We start from the raw sequence: 22,641 nt of genomic DNA on the forward strand, positions 1-22,641 counted from the left end.
ACAGACAGAAGTAAATACAGCACAGGCCATACAATCGCACAAACACAAGCAAACACCTACATGCTTGCCCGGACAAGCCGAGGTGACAGAAGTCACATGTGTCCAAGCAAACATGTGCTCACCATCCCCCACAGGCATCTCTCACACGTGAACCTAAATGTGTACAAATTAGATGCTGGCACAAATCCTCCGTGCTTCTGCTTATGCCTCAAGATGCACAAGAGCACACATGCACATGGCTACCCACACCTTTCATTCGGGTACACACGCCATGTTGGCACACACCTGTGTGCACACACTCACACACACACGTGAACATGTTACTGCCCCAGAGCAGCGCTAGTTCTCCCATCTTGGCAACTGTGAATGTGGGGATTATGGCTAGAGGGATGACAGGGACTTTTTAGGTATCTCCTTGGGGGCCGGGATGCACCAAGGCCTCTGGAAGAATGACGAGGCCCTGCCCTCCTTGAGATGAGGTCCTAGAACGCCGCCTCCAGGGCAGGGCATGTGTTCCTCTATCCCTGCAGCCCCATCTGAGGAAGAGGCATTTCCCTTAGTGACCTAGAGCTGGTCCAGAGGGCTGGGAACAGGAAATGCAGGGCCTTACCAGACAACCTCGCCGACATTGGAGGAGATGAGGTAGCGGATGAATTGCTTCATGTTGTTGTAGATGGCCCGGCCCTCCTCCACTGCAGCCACAATTGAGGCAAAGTTGTCATCTGACAGCACCATCTCAGCTGCCGACTTGGCCACAGCTGTGCCGGAGCCCATGGCAATGCCAATCTCTGCTTTCTTCAGAGCCGGGGCATCATTCACCCCGTCTCCAGTCTAGGGGCCAAGGTAGGTAGGACCATGCCTGAGAAACTTCTCTTCTACCTCCTTGACTCCTCTCAACTAAGCCTATCCCTAAGCTCAGGGGATGTCCCCAAGGAAGCAGACAGCTGAACAAAACAAATGGTGAGGTTGAGAATGAGCTCAGAGATTGGGCTGGGGTATGAGGCTGAGGGGGAAGCCAAGCATTGCAGACAAGGACAAATTTGAAGAGAAGGTCAATTCTAAGGTCAGAGAAGATGGTGAGGGTGGAGTTGGGGATGACAGTGGGTCACTGGTGAGGATAGAGATGAAATTCAGGTTGGATGTGGTATAAAATACAAAGCTGAGGTTAAGGGCAAAGTTAAGGTTAAGTCAGGGATGAGGTCAAGGTTGTGGCCCAGGCAAAGGATCAGGTGGGTGTTATAGTTAAGGTAAAGGCTGGAGCCAAGGTGAAGGTCAGGGTCAACACTGGACTCAGACTCAAAATTAAAAACTAGACTAAGGCAAAGGTCAAGCCAAAGGTCAAATCAAGGTTACGGCCCACATCAGGAGTGATGTCACAGACAAGGTTGGAATTGCAGTCAAGGTGAAGATTAGAGGCCACATAAAGTTGAGGTCTACAAAAAGTATTGGGTTGGAGGTCAAGGTCAATGTCAAGGATCAGGTGAGGGTGCAGGTCAAGACTGCAGCCCATTTAGGGCTGACCCAAAGTAAAAATCAGATTAAGATGGTCAAGTTCAAGGTCAGGGACCAAGTCAATATGAAGGTCAAAATAAAGTCAAGAACCAGATTATAATTATGGTCAAGTCAAGATTGGTGCCCAGCTCAGTATCAAGGTCAAGACTGGATCACAGGTCAGCATTAAAGTAAAGAACTGGGGGCTGGAGGTCAACAGAGGCCAGGTCAGGGGTGAGACTGGGTTCAAGAGTCAGCTGAGTGTTGATGAATAGGTTAGTAATCAAGAATAAGACAAAACAAAAACTGGGCCCAAACAAAATGTCCATTGAAAGGTGAATAGATAAGTAAACTGAGTCACAGTGGAACGCTACTCAATGCTAAAAAAAAAAAAAAAAAAAAAGCAATCATCTACTGATACCCAAAGCCACGTGGATAAATTTCAAAACAAAGAAGCCACACACAAGAATACATACTATATGATTCCATTCACGTGAAAATCTAGGACAGACAATCTATGGTGGAAAAATGGCCTGTCGTGGGAGAGGGTCCTGATGGGGAAGCTGCATGAGGGAACTTCATGTCTCCATGGTAATATTCCTTATCTTGATAAGAGCTTGGATGACACCCAAAGGTGTGTCTGCATTTATCAAAACATGTCAAGTGAATGCTATGCTTTAAGACTTGTGCATTTCATTGCATGTTAGTTTTACCTCAAAAAGGAAAAAAAATAGAACCACAAAGAAATGCTGCTCTCTAGATAGAGTATGCATTCTAAATTATGTGAGGGTGAAGTGTACTGATGCCTGCAATTTACTTTGAAATTTACTTAAGAAAAGCTGGATTAAGGATGGATAGATGGATAGGTATGTGCAAAGCAAATATAACAGAACGTTACTTGTAGAATGTAGATTGTGGATATTATAGATGTTTACTGAAAAACTATTTTAATTTCTTTTTGTGCTTGAGACTTTTTGTAATAAAATGCCGAAAAAATAAGAATGAAGCAGGGGCAGATGTTGTACGGGTTGCTCTTTCCAAGCTCTACGGTCAGTGACCCTCCTCCCCCTCCCAACTCCTCACCACCTCCACTAGGCTCCCATCTTGTGGCCTCACCATGGCGGTGATCTCATTGAAGGACTGTAGGTTCTCTACAATTCGGGACTTGTGTGCAGGTTCCACACGGGCGAAGCAGCACGCTGTGCGGCAGGCCTGGCGTTGCTGCTCAGGGCTGAGGTCATCGAATTCACGACCCGTGTAGGCCTTGCCCACCACATCCTCTGTGTCCTTGAAGATGCCAAGCCGGCGGCAGATGGCCACAGCTGTGCCTTTGTTGTCCCCTGTGATCATGACCACACGGATGCCGGCCTGGTGGCAGCGTGCGATGCAAGCAGCCACCTCGGGCCTTGGAGGGTCCAGCATGCCCACGCAGCCCACAAAAGTCAGGTCCATCTGTAGGGAGGGCGCAGATGCAAGTGGGGCCTGGGCCCACGCTCAAGCTGCTACCTGCCCGGCCCTGGCAGGGAGACACGTGGCTCCCAACCCTGGGCCCTGCCCTGGCACGCACCTCGTACTGCGCAAATTTGCCGCAGTCATCCAGCTGCATGTCCTCCTTCCTTGGGGGTGCATCCCGAGTGGCCAGTGCCAGGCAACGCAGTGTGTCTGAGCCGGAGCCCCAATCCCGGATCTTGGCGAGGATCTGCTCCCTGGAGGTGGCGTTCAGGGGTACTGTGCGGCTTCCCACTCGGACTGAGCTGCAGCGCTCGATCACGCTCTCAGGAGCCCCCTGCGTCACGGGGCAGGGGAGAGGTAACTCTGTCAGTTAGGACCCCTCCTTTCCCTCTTGCCCAACAGAGGAAGTTGAGGCCCAGAAATGGGAAAAGGGCATCCAAGGGGACACACAGCAAGGCATGGACCAGAATCCATTCTCTGGAAGCTCAGAGTGGAAACCAAGGGGGCCCCACTGGGAAAAACCCAAAAGGAATGGGGGGTAGTGGCTGCCCGTGGGGAGGCCCCCTCCCCCCACCAATCCAGAGCTGAGAAGGTCTGCTACAGCATCTGGGGCAGGGGGTGGGAATAGGATTGGCAGTCCTCCTACATGCCCTGTTTCCCTGCCAACCTGGTGCTACCAGGATCCCAATTCTGTAGGGGGGTTCAGCAACGGGAAGCAGACTGAGCCCTGCCTGGGGACCAGAGACACAGCCATGCTGAGGGGTGGTGGGTGTGGCCCTGGGAAAATGTGACGGAGTGACAGGCTCCTCAGTAGCCTTGGGGTCTCACCTTGGGTCTCACCCCGGGCCTGGGAATAGCTTCTGAGCCCTTCGTCATGCCTTCTCCCTCTCCCCAAAAGAGAGGAGAGTTTTCAAAGTGGCTAAGTTTTCAAAGTAGCCTGAGATCCCAATACAGAAGCCTTTTCATTTCAAAAGAAGTTAAAACTTCCACTTCAGCATGAAGTTAGGGCTGTGATTCCTACTTCAGGTTGAAAAGCAGTGACAGTAACAGTGCTATGGGCAGAAGTCTGGATGGGAGACTTCCCTCTCTAGGACTCAGTTGCCAAAACATGAAGCACCAAAGATGGGCACCAACTACCTCAATGCCCCTCATCAGAGGTGAAAGGCTTCCGAGACCTTCCAGCTTGATCCTGCCATTTGGATGGGGAGACTGAGGCCCATGGAAGAGCAAAGGTGACCCCAAGGTCATGTGGTGAGGCAGTGCCTCTCAGCCCAGGGCTGGGACCATGGTGAGGGGCAGGCCTTGGTGCCTAGCCCCGGCTTTATCTCCACCAAGACCAGATCCTGCTCCCAGTGCCCCACGGCAGGCTGACCACCCTCGTTCTGGATCCGCTGCTTTGACCGTGGGCCTCACAGCTCCCTTGGTCTCCCACAGCTGCAGTCACTGGCTCTTTAGAACACTGGAGATCGGATCTCCCAGGGACTCCACATGGGCAGCGGCCCTAGGCCAGTTAGGCAGGCCCCACCTTCACAAACATCTTGCTGCCCTGGGCTGCCAGGCCAGGGCGAGTGGGCGTGCAGTACACTGACATGGACTTCCGGTCCCGGGAGAACTCCAAAGTAAACTCCTTCCGCATCAGCTGCTTGATGACCTACGGGGCCCAGGAGGGTCAGGATGTGAGAGGCAGAGCCAGCAAGTCTCACTGCTTTCTTTCCAGCTGCCCGATCCTACGAAGAGCCTCCTGCTCCCTGTGGGATGGTGCCTATCCTCCTCTGAGCCTGGCATTGGAAGCCCCCATCTCCCTCTCCAGCCTGAGAAATGCCAAAAGGTTGCCACTTCCTGACCATGCTGTGTACTTCCCAACTCTGAATCCTCGCCCACACTCAGTCTTTTCCTGTCTTTTCTTCCTAGCCAAGTCTTACTAGTGTCTGACGTCCCTCCCCCTCCCAGAAGCCTCCCATGATTTCGCCTTCCTCTCTCCCTTCTCTAGACGCCCAGAAGCCCCCGCTATGAGGCCTGTGGCCAGAGCTCTCACTCTACTCACCGCATTGCAGGCACTGGCTCGTTCCACTCGGGACAGGGCCTGGAGGTTGGTGTCAAACACGTTCATTTTCTCCACCAGGCAAGTCAGGGCTGTCTCCGTGGCCTCTCCCACCTTCTCATATACGCCCTTAGCCTGGTGGGGCCCAGAGTACAGGGCGTGAAGAGCAGGAAAGCCTCCAGTGGACCCCCAAGCCTCACCTCCCACTCACTCCCTGACCCTTAGAGCTCCCTTGGCCAGTTACCTTAAACCTCCTTTGCATCAGGCCTCTGGACCCTTCCCAGCCCAGCTGACATGAGGTCTGGGTAGCATCCGACACTGATGCTTCCCTTCCCTTCTGACCCTTCCCTGACATCAGTGAACATGTGTTCTCCCGGCCGTCTACCTCATGCTCCGCATGCTCCTTCCCAGCCTCCTTCCCCAGATTCCTCTTTCTAAACCCTGCCGTCCGGTCCCTGCTTCTCCCCTCCCATCTTCTCTCCCTGAGGCCTCCTACGCTCCCTGCTCCCCCCACCTTTCATGTGCTTGACTTCCAGTGCCCAGCCTGGCAGTGACCTTTCCCCTGAACTCCAAGCTGCCTGTTGGACTTGGTTCCTTACTGACCCTCAGGCCACCTCCCCTTCCCCCTGTATTTGCCATTCCAGTGACAGTCCCAGCCCGGACACCAACCAGGAGCTATCCTCCGACTCTTTCACCTAACCAGTCACCAAGTCCCAGGAGTTTCGTTCCTAATTCTCTCTCCAACCTATGCCTTCTCCCCTTTCCCTGAAGCCCCGGCCAGCAACTCTCCAACCTGGAGGACCACACAGGACTTCCTGAATCCAGTCTTGCCCTATCTGTTCCATCCTTCACATAGAAGCCTGATCTTTCGTAAATGCAGATCTGACCATTATCACTCTCCTGCTCAAAACCCTTTGGTGGCTCACTATTGTCCTCAGCTTGTTATGGGACCTGACTCGGTGTGGTCAAGTCCTTCCCTCAGGTAGGAGTGTCTTCCTGCATGTTCCATTCTACTGCTCCAGCTGCAGTCAAGGGCACTCAATGCCTACATCACATCAGGCTGTTAGGACCTATGGGCCTTTTTCGGGCTGTGCCTTCTACTTTAAACACCCTCCCTAGCCCTGCTCCCCTTATTTCTTCCTCTAGGCACCCTGGCACTACAGTCCCTTACATTACAGTCCCCCACAGTCCAAGAGCCCTAAGGCACTTAGGGCACTGGTTCTAAAGCCAGTCTGAGGAAGGAATGGCAGTGGGGGATTGTGCAGGGGTGGCAGTGCCCCTGGGGTGTGGTACTCCAAAGGGTAAGGGACTACCAATCCTGGGAGTTCTGAGACTCAGAGAAGCGTCTGTCCTGGGCACCTGGATACTAGGGAGGTCACGAAAGGGAGCTGGGGCCCACCTCATTGTAGTCCAGCGCTGAGTCGTTGCACAGGGCACAGATTGTCGCCAGCTCCACCAGCCCATCGAACTGCCCACAGCGCACGAGCTGCTCCGCCTGCCTCCTGTGGGGCTGGGTCTCAGTACCGGGGCATTTGGCCCGGCCCCTGGGAGGCGCACAGCTTCTTGATCCCGCCCCCAGGAAGCCTCGCCCACTGACGACTCTCGGAGCCGTCTGTCCGGTGTAGCCCAGCTCACCAGGAAACCACGCCCACCCGCTCTCCCTCGCCCAGCACTCACACTTCGCCCTCCGGGGCGTAAGTGGTGCCGGAGATGGTGAACTCGTGCAAACGGCAGGAGCTTGCTTCAGCTTCGGCTACCACGAACATCTGGGGAGCGTAGAAGCATGCTCAGGCAAGCCCTCACCTCTCTCCTCCTTGGGCAACCGGCCTGAATAAAGCCTGATAACAGGGTGGGGTTCTCTGGGCCCCCAGAAAAGCCACTGGCCTTCCCTCTTGCCAAGGTCTGAGAGATACAGCGTTAAGGGTAGGGTTCAGGCTGAGGCAGGGCCTCTGCTCTGGACCCCTGACGGGTTTATGGCTGGTTCTTCAATGTTCTGGAAGGAGCGGCAGAAAGCCTGGGTCCTTGCCCATTTTGTTATGCGATTCCTGGCTGAGAACCTGAGCATTAGTTTCTCCACCGGTAACATGAGAAGAGAGTGGGGTCACACTAGAGCTGCCCCTCTCTTCCCTTTGAAAGGAGGAGTTCCTGGTCTCCAAGGGAGGAAACCCACAGCCTGCTCGGAGGCAGAGACCCTCCTGCCCAAAGGTGTTCCCAGAGAGTGTGCTCTTAGGCCTGCCGGGTCACCCAGCCCCTACCTGTGCACTTCAGGGACAGGGGGTTCACCCCTCCCCGGGCAGCCCATTTTCTTGTCTGCCAGCCAGCTCTGCCAGGGAGAGCTCTTGCTTTCTGGAAACTGCTTTGCCTTACATTCCCAAGCCAATGGCCAGCTCAGCACCCAGGAGGTGCTCACTAAATGCCCCTTCCGGGGCGCCTGGGTGGCGCAGTCGGTTAAGCGTCCGACTTCAGCCAGGTCACGATCTCGCGGTCCGTGAGTTCGAGCCCCGCGTCGGGCTCTGGGCTGAGGGCTCAGAGCCTGGAGCCTGTTTCCGATGCTGTGTCTCCCTCTCTCTCTGCCCCTCCCCCGTTCATGCTCTGTCTCTCTCTGTCCCAAAAATAAATAAAAACGTTGAAAAAAAATTTAAAAAAATAAATGCCCCTTCCTTTGAGCTCTCCTCCCTGCTCCTAGGGGGCAGCCCTCCAGCCAGCATAACTCTTGAGAAGTCGTTTCTCAGCCCCCTGTCCAGCATGCACGGCCTCTACAACTTCCCCATAGTGTGTTTTTCAAATCTTTATTTCAGTTAAGGAACCCTCTGTTCAAATGAGGTCCTACTAGAGATTTTAAAGGTCAGGGGCCTCAGGATATAAAGCTTGCTGGTGCCCCTTCCCCTGTGACAACCTGTGACGGGCTTCAAGTTCTCGGATACAGAGCCTGAGTTTCCCAGTGGGCAGGTTATGGAGCAGAGGTGAGAGAAGGGGGATGGGAGAATCTGAGAGGGGTGGGAAACCCCCAACCTGCACCATTACCCCACCCACCCCTCTGCCCCATGGAGTCTCAGCCAGAATCCCTGGAGCATGCAGGCAGCAGGCCCAGGATCTGGGACTGAGTGCCAGGAAATGAATAATTCCTGCCCTGGCCCTTCCCAGGTCACTGGAGCTGACATATCTGGTGACAGGCGTTGACTGCAGAGTCACAGTGGAGCAGGACAGAACATGGCTCAGATGCCAAGGCTGCACTTGACCCCCTCCCGTGTCCTTTATGGTTGTCTACCAAAGCTTGCAAACCCAAACTGCAGGTGAAGAAACTGAGCTTCAGAGGCAATGACCTGCCACAGTGACATGTGGGCTCTAGTGACACGTGTCCAGCCAGACTTAGCTGCTCTGCCCCGGGAAAACCTGGATCTGCTCCCCACCATGGGGCAGCCCACAGGCTCTCTCCTCCAGCCGCTGCCAAAGAGCAGTCAAGGGGCGGCCCAAAGAGGGAATTCGACCAGCTGAACGCCACACGGCAACACCGGTGGGGCCCCAAGCTGGCCGCAGCCACTCACCCGGCAGACAGACATCTGATTGGTGGTGAGTGTGCCTGTCTTGTCGGAGCAGATGACCGAGGTGCAGCCCAGCGTCTCCACAGAGGGCAGACTCCGCACAATGGCATTCTTGCGTGCCATGCGTCGTGTGCCCAGAGCCAGGCATGTAGTGATAACAGCTGGGAGGCCCTCAGGGATGGCAGCCACAGCCAGAGCCACGGCAATCTTGAAGTAGTAGACGGCACCACGAAGCCAGGAGCCACCATGGGCTGGGTCAGCGAAGTGGCTGATGTTGATGACCCACACGGCCACACAGATCACAGAGATGGCACGGGACAGCTGCCGCCCGAACTCATCCAGCTTGTGCTGCAGCGGTGTCCGCTCTGGCTCCACTGCCGCCATCTGACTCCGGATCTTACCCAGCTCTGTGTGCAGGCCCGTGGCCACTGCCACCCCCAGTGCCTTGCCCGATGCGATGTTGGTACCCTGGCCCAGGGAGAGGTGAGAAGGGCTGCTTAGCACCCTGGTTAGGGCTGAGGACCCCTGACTCCTTCGGGCTGGCGTAAGGTGCTTATCCCCCTACTAGGCTTTTTGTCTCCGTGTCACTTAGTGCTCTCAGCATTATGCAGCTATGTAGGACCAAGCTATCGCTGTCATCTTGATGACAGTGCCAGCTCTATGAAGGCAAGGGCTTGGTTCAGCACCACGTCCCCAGTGACTAGCATGGGGAAGCACCAGGCCAATATTGACGATAGGATCAACCAGCACAGCACAACACCAATCCCCCAAAATGTGATTCATAAAAAGCCAATGTGGCCATGTAGGAGTGCCAAAGCTGACTGATCCTAGGTAAATAATCTGTAAATATTTACTGAAGAATCCAGAAAACAAGTTTACGTCCATCCACTCCCAGGGCCCTGGTAAAATCCTTAAGTCCTGATGTAAAGGCTAGCTAGCCTTGAGCCTCTGTGTCCTCTTTGATAAAATGGTCCCACAAAGGAGCTTCTCTGAGGGGGCTAAAAACACCTTCAGACAGGTGTCCTGGGCTGAGGCTGGAGAAAAGGTAGGTGCCAGTGGCAACCTCAGTTTCTTTTCTCTTGTCCTGAGCATTGCAGTTTCTACTCTCCCATCCCCCTGCCCACACAATTTGCAGGCCCCTCAGCTAAGGGAATGACCTGCAGTTAGCCAGAGCGTGCACCTCAGAAGGCTGCTTAGTGACAGCTGCTGATGCTGGAGCATGCCTTGTCAAGTCCCTCCCCACCCCAAAGCAGCTTGTCCAAGGCTTCCATGCATCTAGGCAGGCAGTTCTTAAAAAGAACTCGGAGCAAATGTTGTGTTCTCCATTTCTGTTCACTTCTGGGGAAGTCTCCTAGCCCTATAACTTGGTGCCCTGGGACATGGCCAAATGGCCTGACCTATCGTGGCTTCTGTGTTCAGCTTCTGGCTGTTTCTGGGCGGCCTGTAACCTTCGCTGGTTAAGTACCTCTGAGGCCACAGGGCCATATCATTCCCACCATGGCTGAACCCACCACTCTCCCTGAAAAGAACCACCGGGCCCTGGCATCTTGCCTTAGGGGGTCAGTTTTCCCATCTGAGATATGAACTGTTTCTGCCATACTCCACCACTTTGGCAACCATCTTCTCTCTAGAGGCGTCTCCACTGGGAAATTATAGGCTAGCTCTGTCCCTCTATAGATTAAGGCAGGGTAAAGCCTAGCAGGTAGGAGGAAAAGCTCTGGACGCCGAGCGTCTGAGTTCACATCCCAGCTCTGCCATTCACTGGCTGTGTGACCTTGGGCAATTTACTTACCCTCTCTGTGCCTGTTTCCTTGCTGGAAAACGTGAAGAATAAGAGTACTCATTTCAAAAGCAGTGTGAGGAATAAATACACGTAAAGGGCTTAGAATAGTGCCAGGCACACAGCCTTCAGTAAACAGAAGCTATCACTAACACCATAAATTTGTACATATTGTCAATAATCGATGAAGTTCTTTTTGTAGGGCTTAACTGATTCATCTAAATGTTACTGTTTTTATTAGCAGTGTCCAGCCATCCCAGGGACTTACAGAGAATAGCATGTTCTTCTTGTCCTGGTTCACAGCTCTGGGATCCAGGATAGCATCTGTGTGTTTGGTCACAGACACGGATTCACCTGGTTGTGGAATCAGAAATGAGAAGCCTTATGTGAAGACCCCCCCACCCCCTGACCTAGCCCCTGCTCAGCCCCAGCCTCCAGGCCTCACCTGTCAGGATGGACTGGTCCACTCTCAGAGTGGTGGACTTGATCTCGAGGAGGCGGAGGTCAGCGGGCACTTTGTCTCCCACTGTGGGGAGAGGGTTGGCTGAGCGTGGCTTTAGGCACCACCCCCTAGCAAAGCCAGGAGAGCTCCCAGGAACCAAGACTGGGGCTGAGAGGCAAGGGCCTGAGCTGTGATCCCTGAGGTAGGTGCTGCTCCCTGGCCTACAGTCTCCATATCTGTCCAGCGGGGTTTTGGCCAAAAAGCTTTGGAGGGATCCAGCAGCCACCCCGCTCTGTGTATACAGCCAGAAAGATGGGGACAAAGGGAGGGATGGGCTCGCCAGCATCACATAATGAAAAGAGGCCCCCAGTGTACCTGCTACTTCCACGATGTCTCCAGGGACGATGTCCCGGGCGCGGACCCTCTGCACGCCCTTGCGGTCCGAGCGGATCACCTTACCCATCTCAGGCTCATACTCTTTCAGGGCCTCAATGGCACTCTCAGCATTGCGTTCCTGCAGAATATGAGGCAGGTAGGTGGTCTGTCCCTATTGGCCCTAGCTGGCTGACCCCTTGTAATGACACCCTTGGGGCCTGGGATACAGCTAGAAGCAGAAGGACCTGCAGCGGGACTCTAACACCAAGTGGCGGTCACATCCAGCAGCTGGGACACCCCAGGGTCCAGCCCACCTCTACCTCCCACCTGCCATACGCCCACGATGGCATTGGCCACGAGGATCAGCATGATGACCAGAGGCTCCACGAAGGCTGTTGTGGTCTCCTCGCCCTCCTCAAACCAGGCCAGGACCTATGGAGTGAGAGTTGGCGAGCTGGGACTACGATGTGCGCCAGGGTCTGCTCACCGTTTCCTTCACACCCCGGATCTCCTGTCTGCTCTCCTGCTTTGGGAGAGACCCCCCCAGGGCGCCCTGGGCTCGGAGGGGGCTGCTCTGAGGCTCTGGCTTAGAACATTCAGCTCTTGCAGTGAGTGACTGTCATGGCCCACATCCCACCCAGCCGACTTTCAGGACAAGGGGCGGTTATACAGCTGCCAGCATGCCCAGCTGTGGTTCTCCAAGTGTGATGCCAGACTGGCGGCAGCAGCAGCATCTGGGAACTTGTTAGAAATGCAATTCTCAGGGTCCATCTCAGTTCTCCTGAGTCAGAAAGTCTGGGGTGAGGCCCCAACAGTCTATGTTTGAACAAACCCAGCTGATCCCATTGCGGACTAATGCCTGAAGTCCACTGGCCAGAGAAGCATAATTTCAGTCAGAGTCCAGGCCTGGAGGCAAAAGACCTGGTTAAAGTCCCATTCCCACCTCTTGGCCCAAGTGGGTACTTGTTACTCCCCTCCACGGGTCTCAGTGTGTCCATCTGTACTGTAGAGGAGTATCAGCACCCTTTTGGCTAAGCTGTTGTAGGCACCTGCATAGATAGGGTTTTTTTTTTCCTCTGGAGGAGTCCTCAGTTTCTACAAGGACAGTTGCCAGGAAGGCCAGATACAGCTGGCTGGGCCCACGCTGCCCCGCACTCCATGTTACCTACATGAGGTCTCCTCCCCAGGCCCTGCTGGGCACAGGGCCAACAGCAGGAACTGTGTCCACTCCCAGGGGGCCATTTCCCTGCATTACCCTTGGGTTTCTGCTGCTCAGCCATCAGTGACAATCACCGTCGTCTCCCCCCCCCCCCCCAACTCCACCCTGGGCCCCTGATCCTACAGGTCCAGGAGGGTTTCAGGCAGTGAAAATAGCGGAAGAGTAAAGGGAGAAGCAGCCACAGAGAAGCTGTAAGAGGTTAAGGTCCAAATTCTGTGGGGCATTGGGAACCATGGAAAGGGCTCTCCACCACCAGGGATAATTTGGCAACATAGGGAGACTTTTTTTTTAATGTTTTATTTATTTATTTTGAGAGACAGCACATGTGTGCACTCATGCATGCGCATGAGGGGGGAGGGGCAGAGAGAGACAGAGAAAGAATCCCAAGCAGGCTCTGTCCTGTCAGCACAGAGCCCAATGCAGGGCTTGATCCCATGAACCTGTGACATCATGACTTGAGCTGAAACCAAGAGTCAGAGGCTTAACCAACTGAGCCACCTAGGTACCCCGAGAGACATTTGATTGTCACAACTAGGGAATACCACTGGGGAGGCAGGCTTTGAGGGAAGCTGAAGTCTGAGCAAGGCAAGAGGTGTGTAGTGGTCCAGGGATGCCCATGGCTAAGAGGACAGACCTGTGATTCAGAGCCTGGGCCTCTGAGCACTGCCCCAACCTGGCCTTCCCTTCCAGGAAGACTGATGCTGTGGGACGGGGGCCTTACTTACGAAGGAGACCAGGGCAGCCAACAGCAGGATGCGCACCAGGAGGTCTTCAAACTGCTCCAGCACCAGCTCCCACAGGGACTTCCCTGAGAACCGGAGTACTAGGTGAAGCCTGGATTCCTTACCAAGTGACTTGCCCCCATTCAGAGCTGGCACCGCCTCAGAGACCACCTGGCCCACTCCCTCCATACTATTTAAAGACTGAGAGCCTGAGGCCCTACAGGCACAGGTGGGTGATACTGGGGGGGTGGGGAGGGCTTGGCAAAGCCTCACTCTGTTGGGGAGAGGGAAGGCTACAACCTGACAGTGAATGGCCCATGAATGTTGCCTGGTGGCCTTGCAGCCCACCCTGGCCCAAGCCTTACCTTCTTCAGTTGGGAGCTCTGTGGGATCCAGGCAGTCACAGGAGCCATGAGGAGACAAGAGATAATCGGGTTATGCAGTGGGGCCGTGGAGGAGTCTCAGCAGTCCCTCCCCACTATGCCTACCCAGACCACCATGATGGTCGAGAGATGTCCCCACAGCTCTCTGAGGTCACAGAATGGATGGTCTGAGCACAGAGGCTTCCATTGCTCCCCTCGCTTCACCCCACTCTGGTTGAGGAAGATCTGGTACGGCATGGTATGGCATGGCTCACCTTGGGACATGGGTCCTTCTAGACCCTCCTCCACTGCACAGAGAAACTGAGCAAACTGTTGAAGAGAAGGGACCCCAAAGGTCACCAGTGAGCTGATAGCTCCCCTGCACTGCTCTTTCTCAGACGGCTGCCCAATCCTGTTCAATGTCCTCTATGGCCATGGCAAGGTAGCCCCTCCCTCAAATTTAAATGAATGAAAATTAAGTAAAATTTAAAATTTTACTTGATTTTAGCTCAGGCTACTTCTGACTTACCTGGTCCCCCGGGAATACTTGGACAAGGTCTATAGCACAGCCAGCCTGCTGAGTCCCCCATACCTGGGGGTTCCCTTGGACACAACCTCAGCAGCCAGCACCCCAGGCACCCTGCCATGGTTAAGTTCCTAGAGGCTGAGTCTCACCTTGTCCCCCCACCCCACCCCCAAACCCTCCACTCTGGGCAAACTCCATGAAGATCCATCCCACACGCCTGGTCTGTGACCCGTAGAACAGTTTGAGGAATGATGTTCCCAAACACCACCAGGACCTGCTGTCACTTTACAAGCTCTATTTTTATCTCCTTCATTTCCTGAAGGACCTTTTATTCCAGGCGAGCCGGCTGCCTCACTACCTGGAGTCTTTGAATCTTCCCAACAGCCTAAAGGGGAGACAGGGCAGGAATGCTCACCCTGTTCCGCAGGTACAGGAACTGAGATCCAGAGTGGAAAAGCGGCTTGAACAAGGTCACAGAGCAAGTAGGGGAAGGGACAGGAGCTGGGACTCAAAGGGTGGAGTCCAATGGGCTTCTCCCTCCAAGGGCTGAAGTCAGGCTCTGTCGATGCCTGAGGCTCCTCCCAGACTGAGCCTCCCTGAGCCCTGCTACTCATTGGCCTATCTCTGGGCTAGCAGCGCTGGCATCACCTGGGAGCTTGTCAACAACGCGGACTCTGAGGCTCTAACCTAGGCTGGCTCTCCCTTCCTCTTCTTCCTTCTTGGCACAGGTCCTTGTATCTGTCCACCTGTTTTGAGCTCGAATACCCGCAACCATTCTCCCTGTGGGAGGCCTCTCCCCAGGCCACCTGTTCGGAGGATCTGGGGCATCCGGCAGCTGAACCATGGAGAGTATCAAGCAGCCCACTGGGATGCAGAAATCCAGGAGGGAAACACATAACCTAAAAATATATTTTCTGGTCCTATTTTAGGCAACGGCTGACATTTTCCGTGGAAAATGTAATCTCCAGTGTCCTGCGTTGAGATTAAAATCAAACAGACTTTTTCCTTCTGATCTATTTAGCTGAAGTGAACAGGAAAGGCAGGGGGAGGGCCAGGCCTAGTTTTCTGGGCCAGTTCTCCAATCCAGCGGGGTCCTTTAGAGGTCATGTCTGCCATGCCCCAGCCTTGGCACAGAATATTTCCAACCTCATGGCACACCTCAGCCTGCTTCAGCTGTGCTCTACTCAGGAGACTCCCGAACCCCCCACCTCTGTGGGGATGTTCAGGGTTCCTGACCAATGGGAGTTTATCCATAAGTCTCACCCGAATCCCTCCTGCTGTCTCCCTAACCCCTCCCTCTGTCAGGCATGTAGCCCTTAGGCTACCATACTCCTTAGGGCATTTTTTCTGGGCAGGGTCAAGGCCTGGGGTTGGGAAGCATTGTCCCAGGGCACACGTACCAGCTCGAATTCCCCCCAAGCTGCCCTCTGCCTGCCTCAGTCATCTGTCAAGTTCTCCCCTTCTGCTCTCTGACCCAACATCTGACTCAGGATCCACTCTTTGGTGGCCGTTTGTTCTCCAAATGCTTCTGATTGTCCCCACCTTGCGGGCACATAGTATGACTGCACTTTCTGGCCCTCGTGCAAGTTACAAAAAGAAGGATGCATGTTAGTTCTGGGCGGGGGCATTAAATTGGCGGCAGGAGACTCTCTATTTAGAAGGGTACTGTCTAGTGGAACTTTCTGTGATGATGGAAGCGTCCTCTAGCTGCACTGTCCCATACAGTAGCCACTAACCACATGTAACTATTGAGCATTGGGAACGTGGCTAGTGTGGCTGAGTAGGTGAATTTTAAATTTCACTTAATTTTCATTCATTTACATTTAAACAGCCAAACAAGGCTAGTGGCTATAGCATTGGACAGTGAAGATCCGGAGCTCTTTGTCCTTCTGCTACAACAACCAGCAACCCGTGAGACGTGTCTGCTCTGTGAATCAGAATCACAGAGTACAGGAGACACAAAGCCCCCAGACGACCTGCCACTGACATAGATCTACAGCGTGAGCAAGAAATGACCTGTACTGTTTTCAGCCACTGAGATACGGGGTTTGTTACTGCAGCATAACCTAGCTGATCCTGACTGATACCCCCTTCTCCCCAGACCTGGCCCCTACCACAAGGTTCCCCTTCTAACCTACCCACTGCCCTTGGGGGAGGCTCAGCCAGCCACGAGGTCACAGAAGATGCCCTGCCCGTCCCTGTACATGCAGTGCACATGCTTCTAGTTTTGCCTGAGCAGCTGGCTCCCTGTGGGATCCTGAGCCTCTTTGGAAGATGGGGTACCCACTCCCACCCTGAAGGGCTGCTGTCATTATTAACATTAGTAAGAACCACATTTACTGAGCACCTATTATGTACCAAGCAGTGTGCCAAGTGCTTTATGGGGTGGGTACTATATGCTGACCATATAAGAAGGTACTCCACAGCAGAATAATTATAGCAGAATTATTAGTGTTGGGCGTGCCAAATGCCATGCATCCTCTTGGGCATTAACTCTCTTGTGATGCTCAAACAACCTGAGAAGGAAGATACCATTATTATTCCCCTTTTACAGAGTAAATAACTGAAGCACAGAGAGGTTGAATGACTACTTTATGGTCATACAGCTGCGAAGTGGCAGCTTTAAACTTGGGTAGTCCAGGGGCGCCTGGCGGGGCTCAGTCGTTTAAGCATCCGACTTCGGCTCAGGTCATGATCTCACGGTCCGTGAGTTCGAGCCCCACATCAGGCTCTGTGCTGACAGCTCAGAGCCTGGAGCCTGCTTCAGGTTCTGTGTCTCCCTCTCTCTCTGCCCCTCCCCTGCTCACGCTCTGTCTCTCTCTCTCAAAAATAAGTAAGCAAAAAAATTTTAAACTCGGGTAGTCTGGCTCTTGACCCCCTGCTCAGCACCTCCTGCGCTGACTCCTAAGCTGCTCTGCCTTCCCATCCCTGTTGCACTGCCTTCGCTAGCCAAAGTCATCTGAAAAAACTTGGCATCCTATGTCCTGATTGTTAGGCTGGGTGCCCTGATTCCATCGACTAGCTCACCTCTTCGTCGTGATCCCAGAGCCACTAGCCAAAATCGTCCCTGCCCGCAAAGGCTCTGCTGTCCTCACAGGTGGTGTTTTGACGGTTACTAGGCTCCGTCTGCTCAGGCCTGGTCTACTTCAAATTCAAATCCTGCCAAGACCCCAGACAACCCTGGGACTGTCCCTTCACGTGACCGGGTCCTAGGGCCACGGAGGGAACCCAGGGGCTAGGAAAGCACTGTCCCAGCCTCTCCCCAGGCATCCCTGGAAGATGCTGGTTCCCCCTTGCTATCCTCAGGCTGCGTGTGGAGGGGGTGGTGCGCTGAGCCCTCAACAGTGTCAGATGCTCCATTTGTTAAATGGGGAGAATGCCCCAGCCCTGCCCACCTCTTGGTGCCATTCAGCAGGCTGCAGCCAAAGACAGTAGTAACAGGAAGTGCTATTCCCTTCCGCGTCCCAGCTGGGCCAGCCCGGTGGCATGCAGTCCCCCACTATTCTTCTGAAATAGTGTACGTGGTGGACTCTCCCAGCCAACCCCTTCCCTAGGTCACTACTGTCAGTGAGCTGGCCCACGCCCCCAGATGCCCAATGTGGGGCTGGTCTGAAGGGGCCTGGAAGATAGCCTGTGGGCCCTGGAGGACAAAAGGGAGTATATGATCAGAGAAGCTTCATGGCTTGGGGCAAGGAGTCTGGTCCAGAGGGCTAAGTTCAAGTCATGCTCTATCTCTTGATAGTTCTTTGGCTATGGACAAGTCAATTAACCCCCTCTGTGCCTCAGTTTCCCCATCTGCAAAATGGGGATAATGATAGTAACTACTTCTGAAGTCACTGTGAAGATTAAACAACATGCACGGCACATGGTAAATGCTCAGTAAATATTAGCTATAATATTGGTTATTAAAACGTAAGCTCCATGCCAGTAGTAATTTGTCAAGTGCAGTGTCTTCAGCACCTAGAACAGTGCCTGGCACATAGAAGGTGCTCAATAAAGATTTGGAAATGAGTGAATGACCCTGCCTCTGTCCTGCTCACAGACCAATGGTGGCTCCCCTTGGCCTGAGGAATAAAGACCGACCTTAGCATGGCCTTCAGGGCCTTCCTGGATCTGCCCCAAGCTGACCTTTCAGAATCCTCCTATATCCTGGACATCTGCCAGCCAAGTGAGATGCCTTAGAATTGCCACTACCTTCCCTGGTTTTGCTAAAGCTTCTTCCCCTCCAAAGTTTTGCTTGGGCCATTCTTTCTGTGCAGAGTACCTTTTCTCAGCTCCTCATCTAAACCCCAGCCTTCCAGGAAGCCTTCTTGGAAAAGCCCGTCCACCCATCCCTCCGCTCTTCTCTTACTAGTCATCAGTATTGCGGTCACCCCCACCTGATGGGAGCCCTTCCAAGGCGGGGAGGGAATGAGTCACCCCTGGGTCCATAAAGAGCCTCACAGAATTGTTTACTCAGTCGCCCCATTGTTCAGGTCAAGGCCCTGGGCCCACAGCCTGGAGCCCAGGAGAAGTGGGGTATACGGCCAAGGCTACCCCAGGCTGCATGCATCACCTGCTCCCCTGATCTTCCCTCTTGACTCCTTTTTCTCATCTCAAAACATTGGAAACTGGTATTTCAACTTCTAAATTGTTGATTCCAGCCTGGAGAGGCAAGAGCTCGCCAAGGTCTTCCTCAAAAGTAAGTTTACAGGGCAATTAAGTTATCACTTGCAGAATCAGGGAGACGCCTTCACTGGGCAGACCGCACCCAGTTCACCTGGCCCTGTCCGGGTCTCTAGGACCTATCTAGAGTGGACAACATGGTCCTGCCCTCCAGGGGGCCTTGGGAAGCAGCTCCCCAAATGCAGAGGCCTACAGACTACCTGGCTGATCTGGCAGTAGAAAACCCAGGCAAAGGGTCTGCTTAACGTCTATATGCCAGCATGGTGTGGACAGACTCGGTCCTGCCTCAGGGAGCTCCTGGTGTGAGGGGATGCTGTTCCTGGGGTGGGGGCGGGGGAGTGCCAAGGCTGCCCAAGAGGGCCAGTGGGCATGAAATCTAGGGGGGACCTAAGAGACCTGGAACTTCCCATGCCTGTAGGGAAACCACACTTTCCTCAGATCCAAGAATCGTTTCGTATCCCGCAAGGCCTTCAGGGGAATCTCAGGATCCCACGTCTGCACTGAGGAGGGCACTGAGGCCAAGGAAGGACAAGTCTTCCTGAGGCCACCCAGCAAGGTGGACCACTCAGACCTCACCCCCTCCTCCTGCCTGGCCCCACACCCCTTGGCCAAGTTTCCTACGGCCACACACATGGGTTTCCTGAGTTCCAGCAGCCAACTGGGGCCCGGGCTGAAGGCAGGAGATAAGGTCACAGCCCAGACACGACTGGCAATAATCTAAATCTAGCCACCCCTCCCACCTGCAGCTCTGGGGCCGTTGTATCCAGTGTACAGATGGAAGGCTCCAGTTCCTGTTAGAGCCCTTTCCCTAGCTCCCTTGAACAGGAACCACCCCAGACCTTCTGGGATCTTGCCTGACTTCCGCATCACTGGGCTCCCCAGGGCCGTCAGGTGTTGGCCTGCTTGGTAGGACATGCCCAACACAGTCCTGCCTCTTGCCTTGGCTCACATCCAGCAAAGGTGATGGGCAGCCCATTCACGGACACAAGAAAATCTAATGGCTCCAAAATACATGGAAAATGGCCCAACATGACTGGTAACCAGATAAATGCAAAGTAAAACTATGAGAGGACACCTTTCCATCAGATTGGCACAGATCAAAATGTCTGGTGACGCATGGCAATGGTGCAGGGGTGACGAAACAGGCAGGTCAACAGGTGCAACTTTATGGAGAACAATTCAGCAATAGCTGTCAAAATGTAAAGTACACATGCTGTTTTACCCAGCAACTCCGCTTCTAGGAATGTATCCTTTGGCAATATTGACAAGTGTGTGAAGTGATGTGGGGACAAGAATATGCCTTGTGATGTGTGACAGGAGAGGCTATGAACAATCGCAGTGCCCTCCAAAAGCCAGGTGAAGAAATACCGGAAGAGCCACATGAAACCCTGCATAGCTACTAGGAAGCCCCAGGATGCTCCACAAGGCACCATCTCCGAGAGTGATTATCACGTGGAAAGCAGGGGCAGAACAGCACTCACGATCCACTCCCTTTCGTGTGAAAAAGATCATAAGGATCCAAAGGAGTATGTACACAGCATACCTTGGGAAGGAGACACAAGACCCTGGGAATACTGGGTGGCTGGACAGGTCTGGGGAGACTTTACTGTACCTTTTAATCCTTTGAATGTTGTACTGTGTGTACATTTTTATTCAAAAAATAAACTGAAAGGATGTAGAAAGCCCCCCAAAGAAATGGAGTCCTGGGCACCTCTGGGACCTGCTGGGAAGGGCACACTCTCCAGAGGTGCTGGGCCAGGGGCCTCCTGTGCACTCCCCTGTTGGGGTTTCAGAGGACACATCTGTTCACTGGGGTTGGGAGAGGCTGTGTTCTGTGTGTATGGGGCATTCCCAGCTGGCAGACTCACAGCACTGCTGAGGCCCATCCCCCAGCTCTGAGGAGGGAGGAGTTAAGAGAAGGTAGGACAGGATCCCCAGCCCCTGCTTTCCAGCCTCCCTTCCTCCCTCTACCAGCAGAATTTGCAAACTTCAGGACTTAAGCAAATGACTTCCTTGTGGTTTCCAGCACTAACGACCTTGCAGGTGCACAGACTCCTGGGGTGGGGAAGACACTTGTCCCTGGGGTGTTTCCCTCCACCTGTAGGTCTAGCCCACCCCACCACCCAGCTGGCCCAGATCCTGGCCCAGACTCTTCTGCTACCAGGAGGGATGGCTTGGTGCACACAAACACTCGCAAGCAACTCCAAGACATGGGTCCTATTACGGCCTCACTTACGAAGAAACCAAGGCACAGAGAGGAAAAGTGGCTTATCCAGGATTGCACAGCTGTGAATGGGACAGAGCTAAGGTTCAAAATTCTGTCAGCCCAATCCCAGACACAAGTAGACACCACTCCAGGTTACCCAAGAGGGAAAGACCCCCCCCCCCCACCCAGTGCCCATAGAAACTGCAGAACACAGATGACTCCTCCTCAGCTGGGGCTGGTTGGAGAGAGCATGATGCGGGAAGGGGCAGCTGGCTCCCCTCTCCTAACCTGAGGACTTCCAGAGTCCCGGAATGCTTCCTGAAGAAGAAGCCAATCAGTGATCTGAGGGATCTCTAGAGCCCTGTGAGGGCTGGGGGCATTGCTGGGATAGCTCCTGCCTAATTGACCCACCTCCTAGCACAGCCACCATCAGGGGCCCAAGGCCTGTAGAACCAGTGACTCCCTTCTACACACAGAAAAAGGGAGGCTAGAGAGGGACAGGTACCAAGGACCGGCTCCACCAAATATTATGTGACCTTGGGCGAGTTGTCTAACCTCCTGGTGACTCAGTTACCTCCTCTGCAAAATGGGAATGACAACGGCTGTTTTCACAGAATTGTTTTGGGGAAGAAATAAGAGATGAAAAGTGCTAATAGTGCTTGGCACATAGTAAGTGCTCGGTGAACATTACCTTTTATTTTTACCACTATCAAGGCACAAGGGAACCAGGGACCCCCTCCGCCCCCCCCCCCCCAACTTTTCCTACTTACCACCCTCCAAAAGCACATCCACCTCTTTGTGGACCTACACACCACACCAACATCCTTATCTATCACTTCACACAGATGCTCAGTGGACTGGTCACCCCCAAAGCCCCTCACTAGACAAAATAATATGGGGGAGAACTAAGGCTCCCTCCTTCTTAAGCAGCCTCTCCTCTCCTGGATCAATGAACACATGGGAGCCAGAAAGAAGAGGGATGTAGGCTAGGGTCACACAGGGCTTCTGGAGGCAGAACCAAGGGCTAGGTCTCCAGTTTTCCTTGGGAATCAGGACTCCCAAGCTGGAGGCCACAGTGGCACAAAAGAGGCTGTGAAACCCCAGACCTGCTGCCCTGACCCCCATCCCCACCCCCACCCCCAGGGTTGGGGGAAAAGTCCTGCTGCCCTGTCCTCTTGCAGCAATGACACCCTCCCTGCCAAGTCACTAATGGAGGATATTAAATAATATTTATCTGCCTAGTTCCTCCCACAGCTCAACTAAATATAGCAACTAATTTTTTTGGAAAAGGATTTCTGCTCCAGAAAGATAATATTTATATAAGAGGTGGTTTTCATAAGCCAATACAAAACCCAAAGCTCCCTTTCTGACAGCTCTTTGTAATTTTCAAGCCATCCCTGAGCAGTAAGACACTCAGGCCAGAGCACCTTCCCCTCTGGCTGGCCAGGATCCCTGAAAGGGTGAGGCCCCAAGTCCTAAAACAAAGTGGGTCCAGGTTGCACTTGGGGGGGTGGGGGTATATTTCCATCTGGATCCCAAAAGTTGTGCACAGTACCCTGGGGGTGAATGAAGCGGGTGGCAAGTCCTGACTGGAAGTGACTTGAGGAGGGGACCCCTCCATCTCCCACCTGTGTGCCTGGGCCACATCTGGGTAGTACCTGGTACTTGTGCCTTTTGGCAGACGGAGAATCCCAAACTCCTTAGAAGATAAGAAGAAATGATACCACTTCCACCCAAACAGCAACAGCATAAACGCTCCCTCCCTGCCCAGCGGCAGTCAGGTGCTGCTCCCGGTCACGGTCACGCAGGAGGGAAAGG

The 22,641-nt window shown here is 53.8% G+C and overlaps 1 protein-coding gene across 7 annotated transcripts in view; it reads right to left on the reverse strand.

Moving 5' to 3' along the window:
• ATP2A3 (ATPase sarcoplasmic/endoplasmic reticulum Ca2+ transporting 3) overlaps positions 1–22,641 on the reverse strand; it is a 34,492-nt gene that overhangs the window by 10,880 nt on the left and 971 nt on the right. For 4 of the 7 annotated variants that reach the window (XM_040455604.1, XM_040455603.1, XM_040455609.1 and 1 more), the window contains exons 2-15: positions 13,430–13,447; positions 13,068–13,150; positions 11,451–11,555; positions 11,124–11,262; positions 10,752–10,832; positions 10,575–10,660; positions 8,530–8,994; positions 6,662–6,750; positions 6,384–6,486; positions 4,988–5,119; positions 4,469–4,594; positions 3,059–3,277; positions 2,608–2,943; positions 611–831 (exon numbers count right to left, since the gene is read on the reverse strand). In XM_040455604.1, coding sequence (XP_040311538.1) covers positions 611–831; positions 2,608–2,943; positions 3,059–3,277; positions 4,469–4,594; positions 4,988–5,119; positions 6,384–6,486; positions 6,662–6,750; positions 8,530–8,994; positions 10,575–10,660; positions 10,752–10,832; positions 11,124–11,262; positions 11,451–11,555; positions 13,068–13,150; positions 13,430–13,447 — 2,203 coding nt within the window. Of the gene's footprint in view, positions 1–610; positions 832–2,607; positions 2,944–3,058; positions 3,278–4,468; positions 4,595–4,987; positions 5,120–6,383; positions 6,487–6,661; positions 6,751–8,529; positions 8,995–10,574; positions 10,661–10,751; positions 10,833–11,123; positions 11,263–11,450; positions 11,556–13,067; positions 13,151–13,429; positions 14,107–22,641 lie in introns of those variants that run through there. The other 3 variants (XM_040455605.1, XM_040455607.1, XM_040455606.1) reach the window with 3 other exon arrangements.

This window comes from Herpailurus yagouaroundi, unplaced genomic scaffold (assembly GCF_014898765.1).
Source record: "Herpailurus yagouaroundi ecotype Mexico unplaced genomic scaffold, PumYag 215, whole genome shotgun sequence".
Taxonomy (NCBI): domain Eukaryota; kingdom Metazoa; phylum Chordata; class Mammalia; order Carnivora; family Felidae; genus Herpailurus; species Herpailurus yagouaroundi.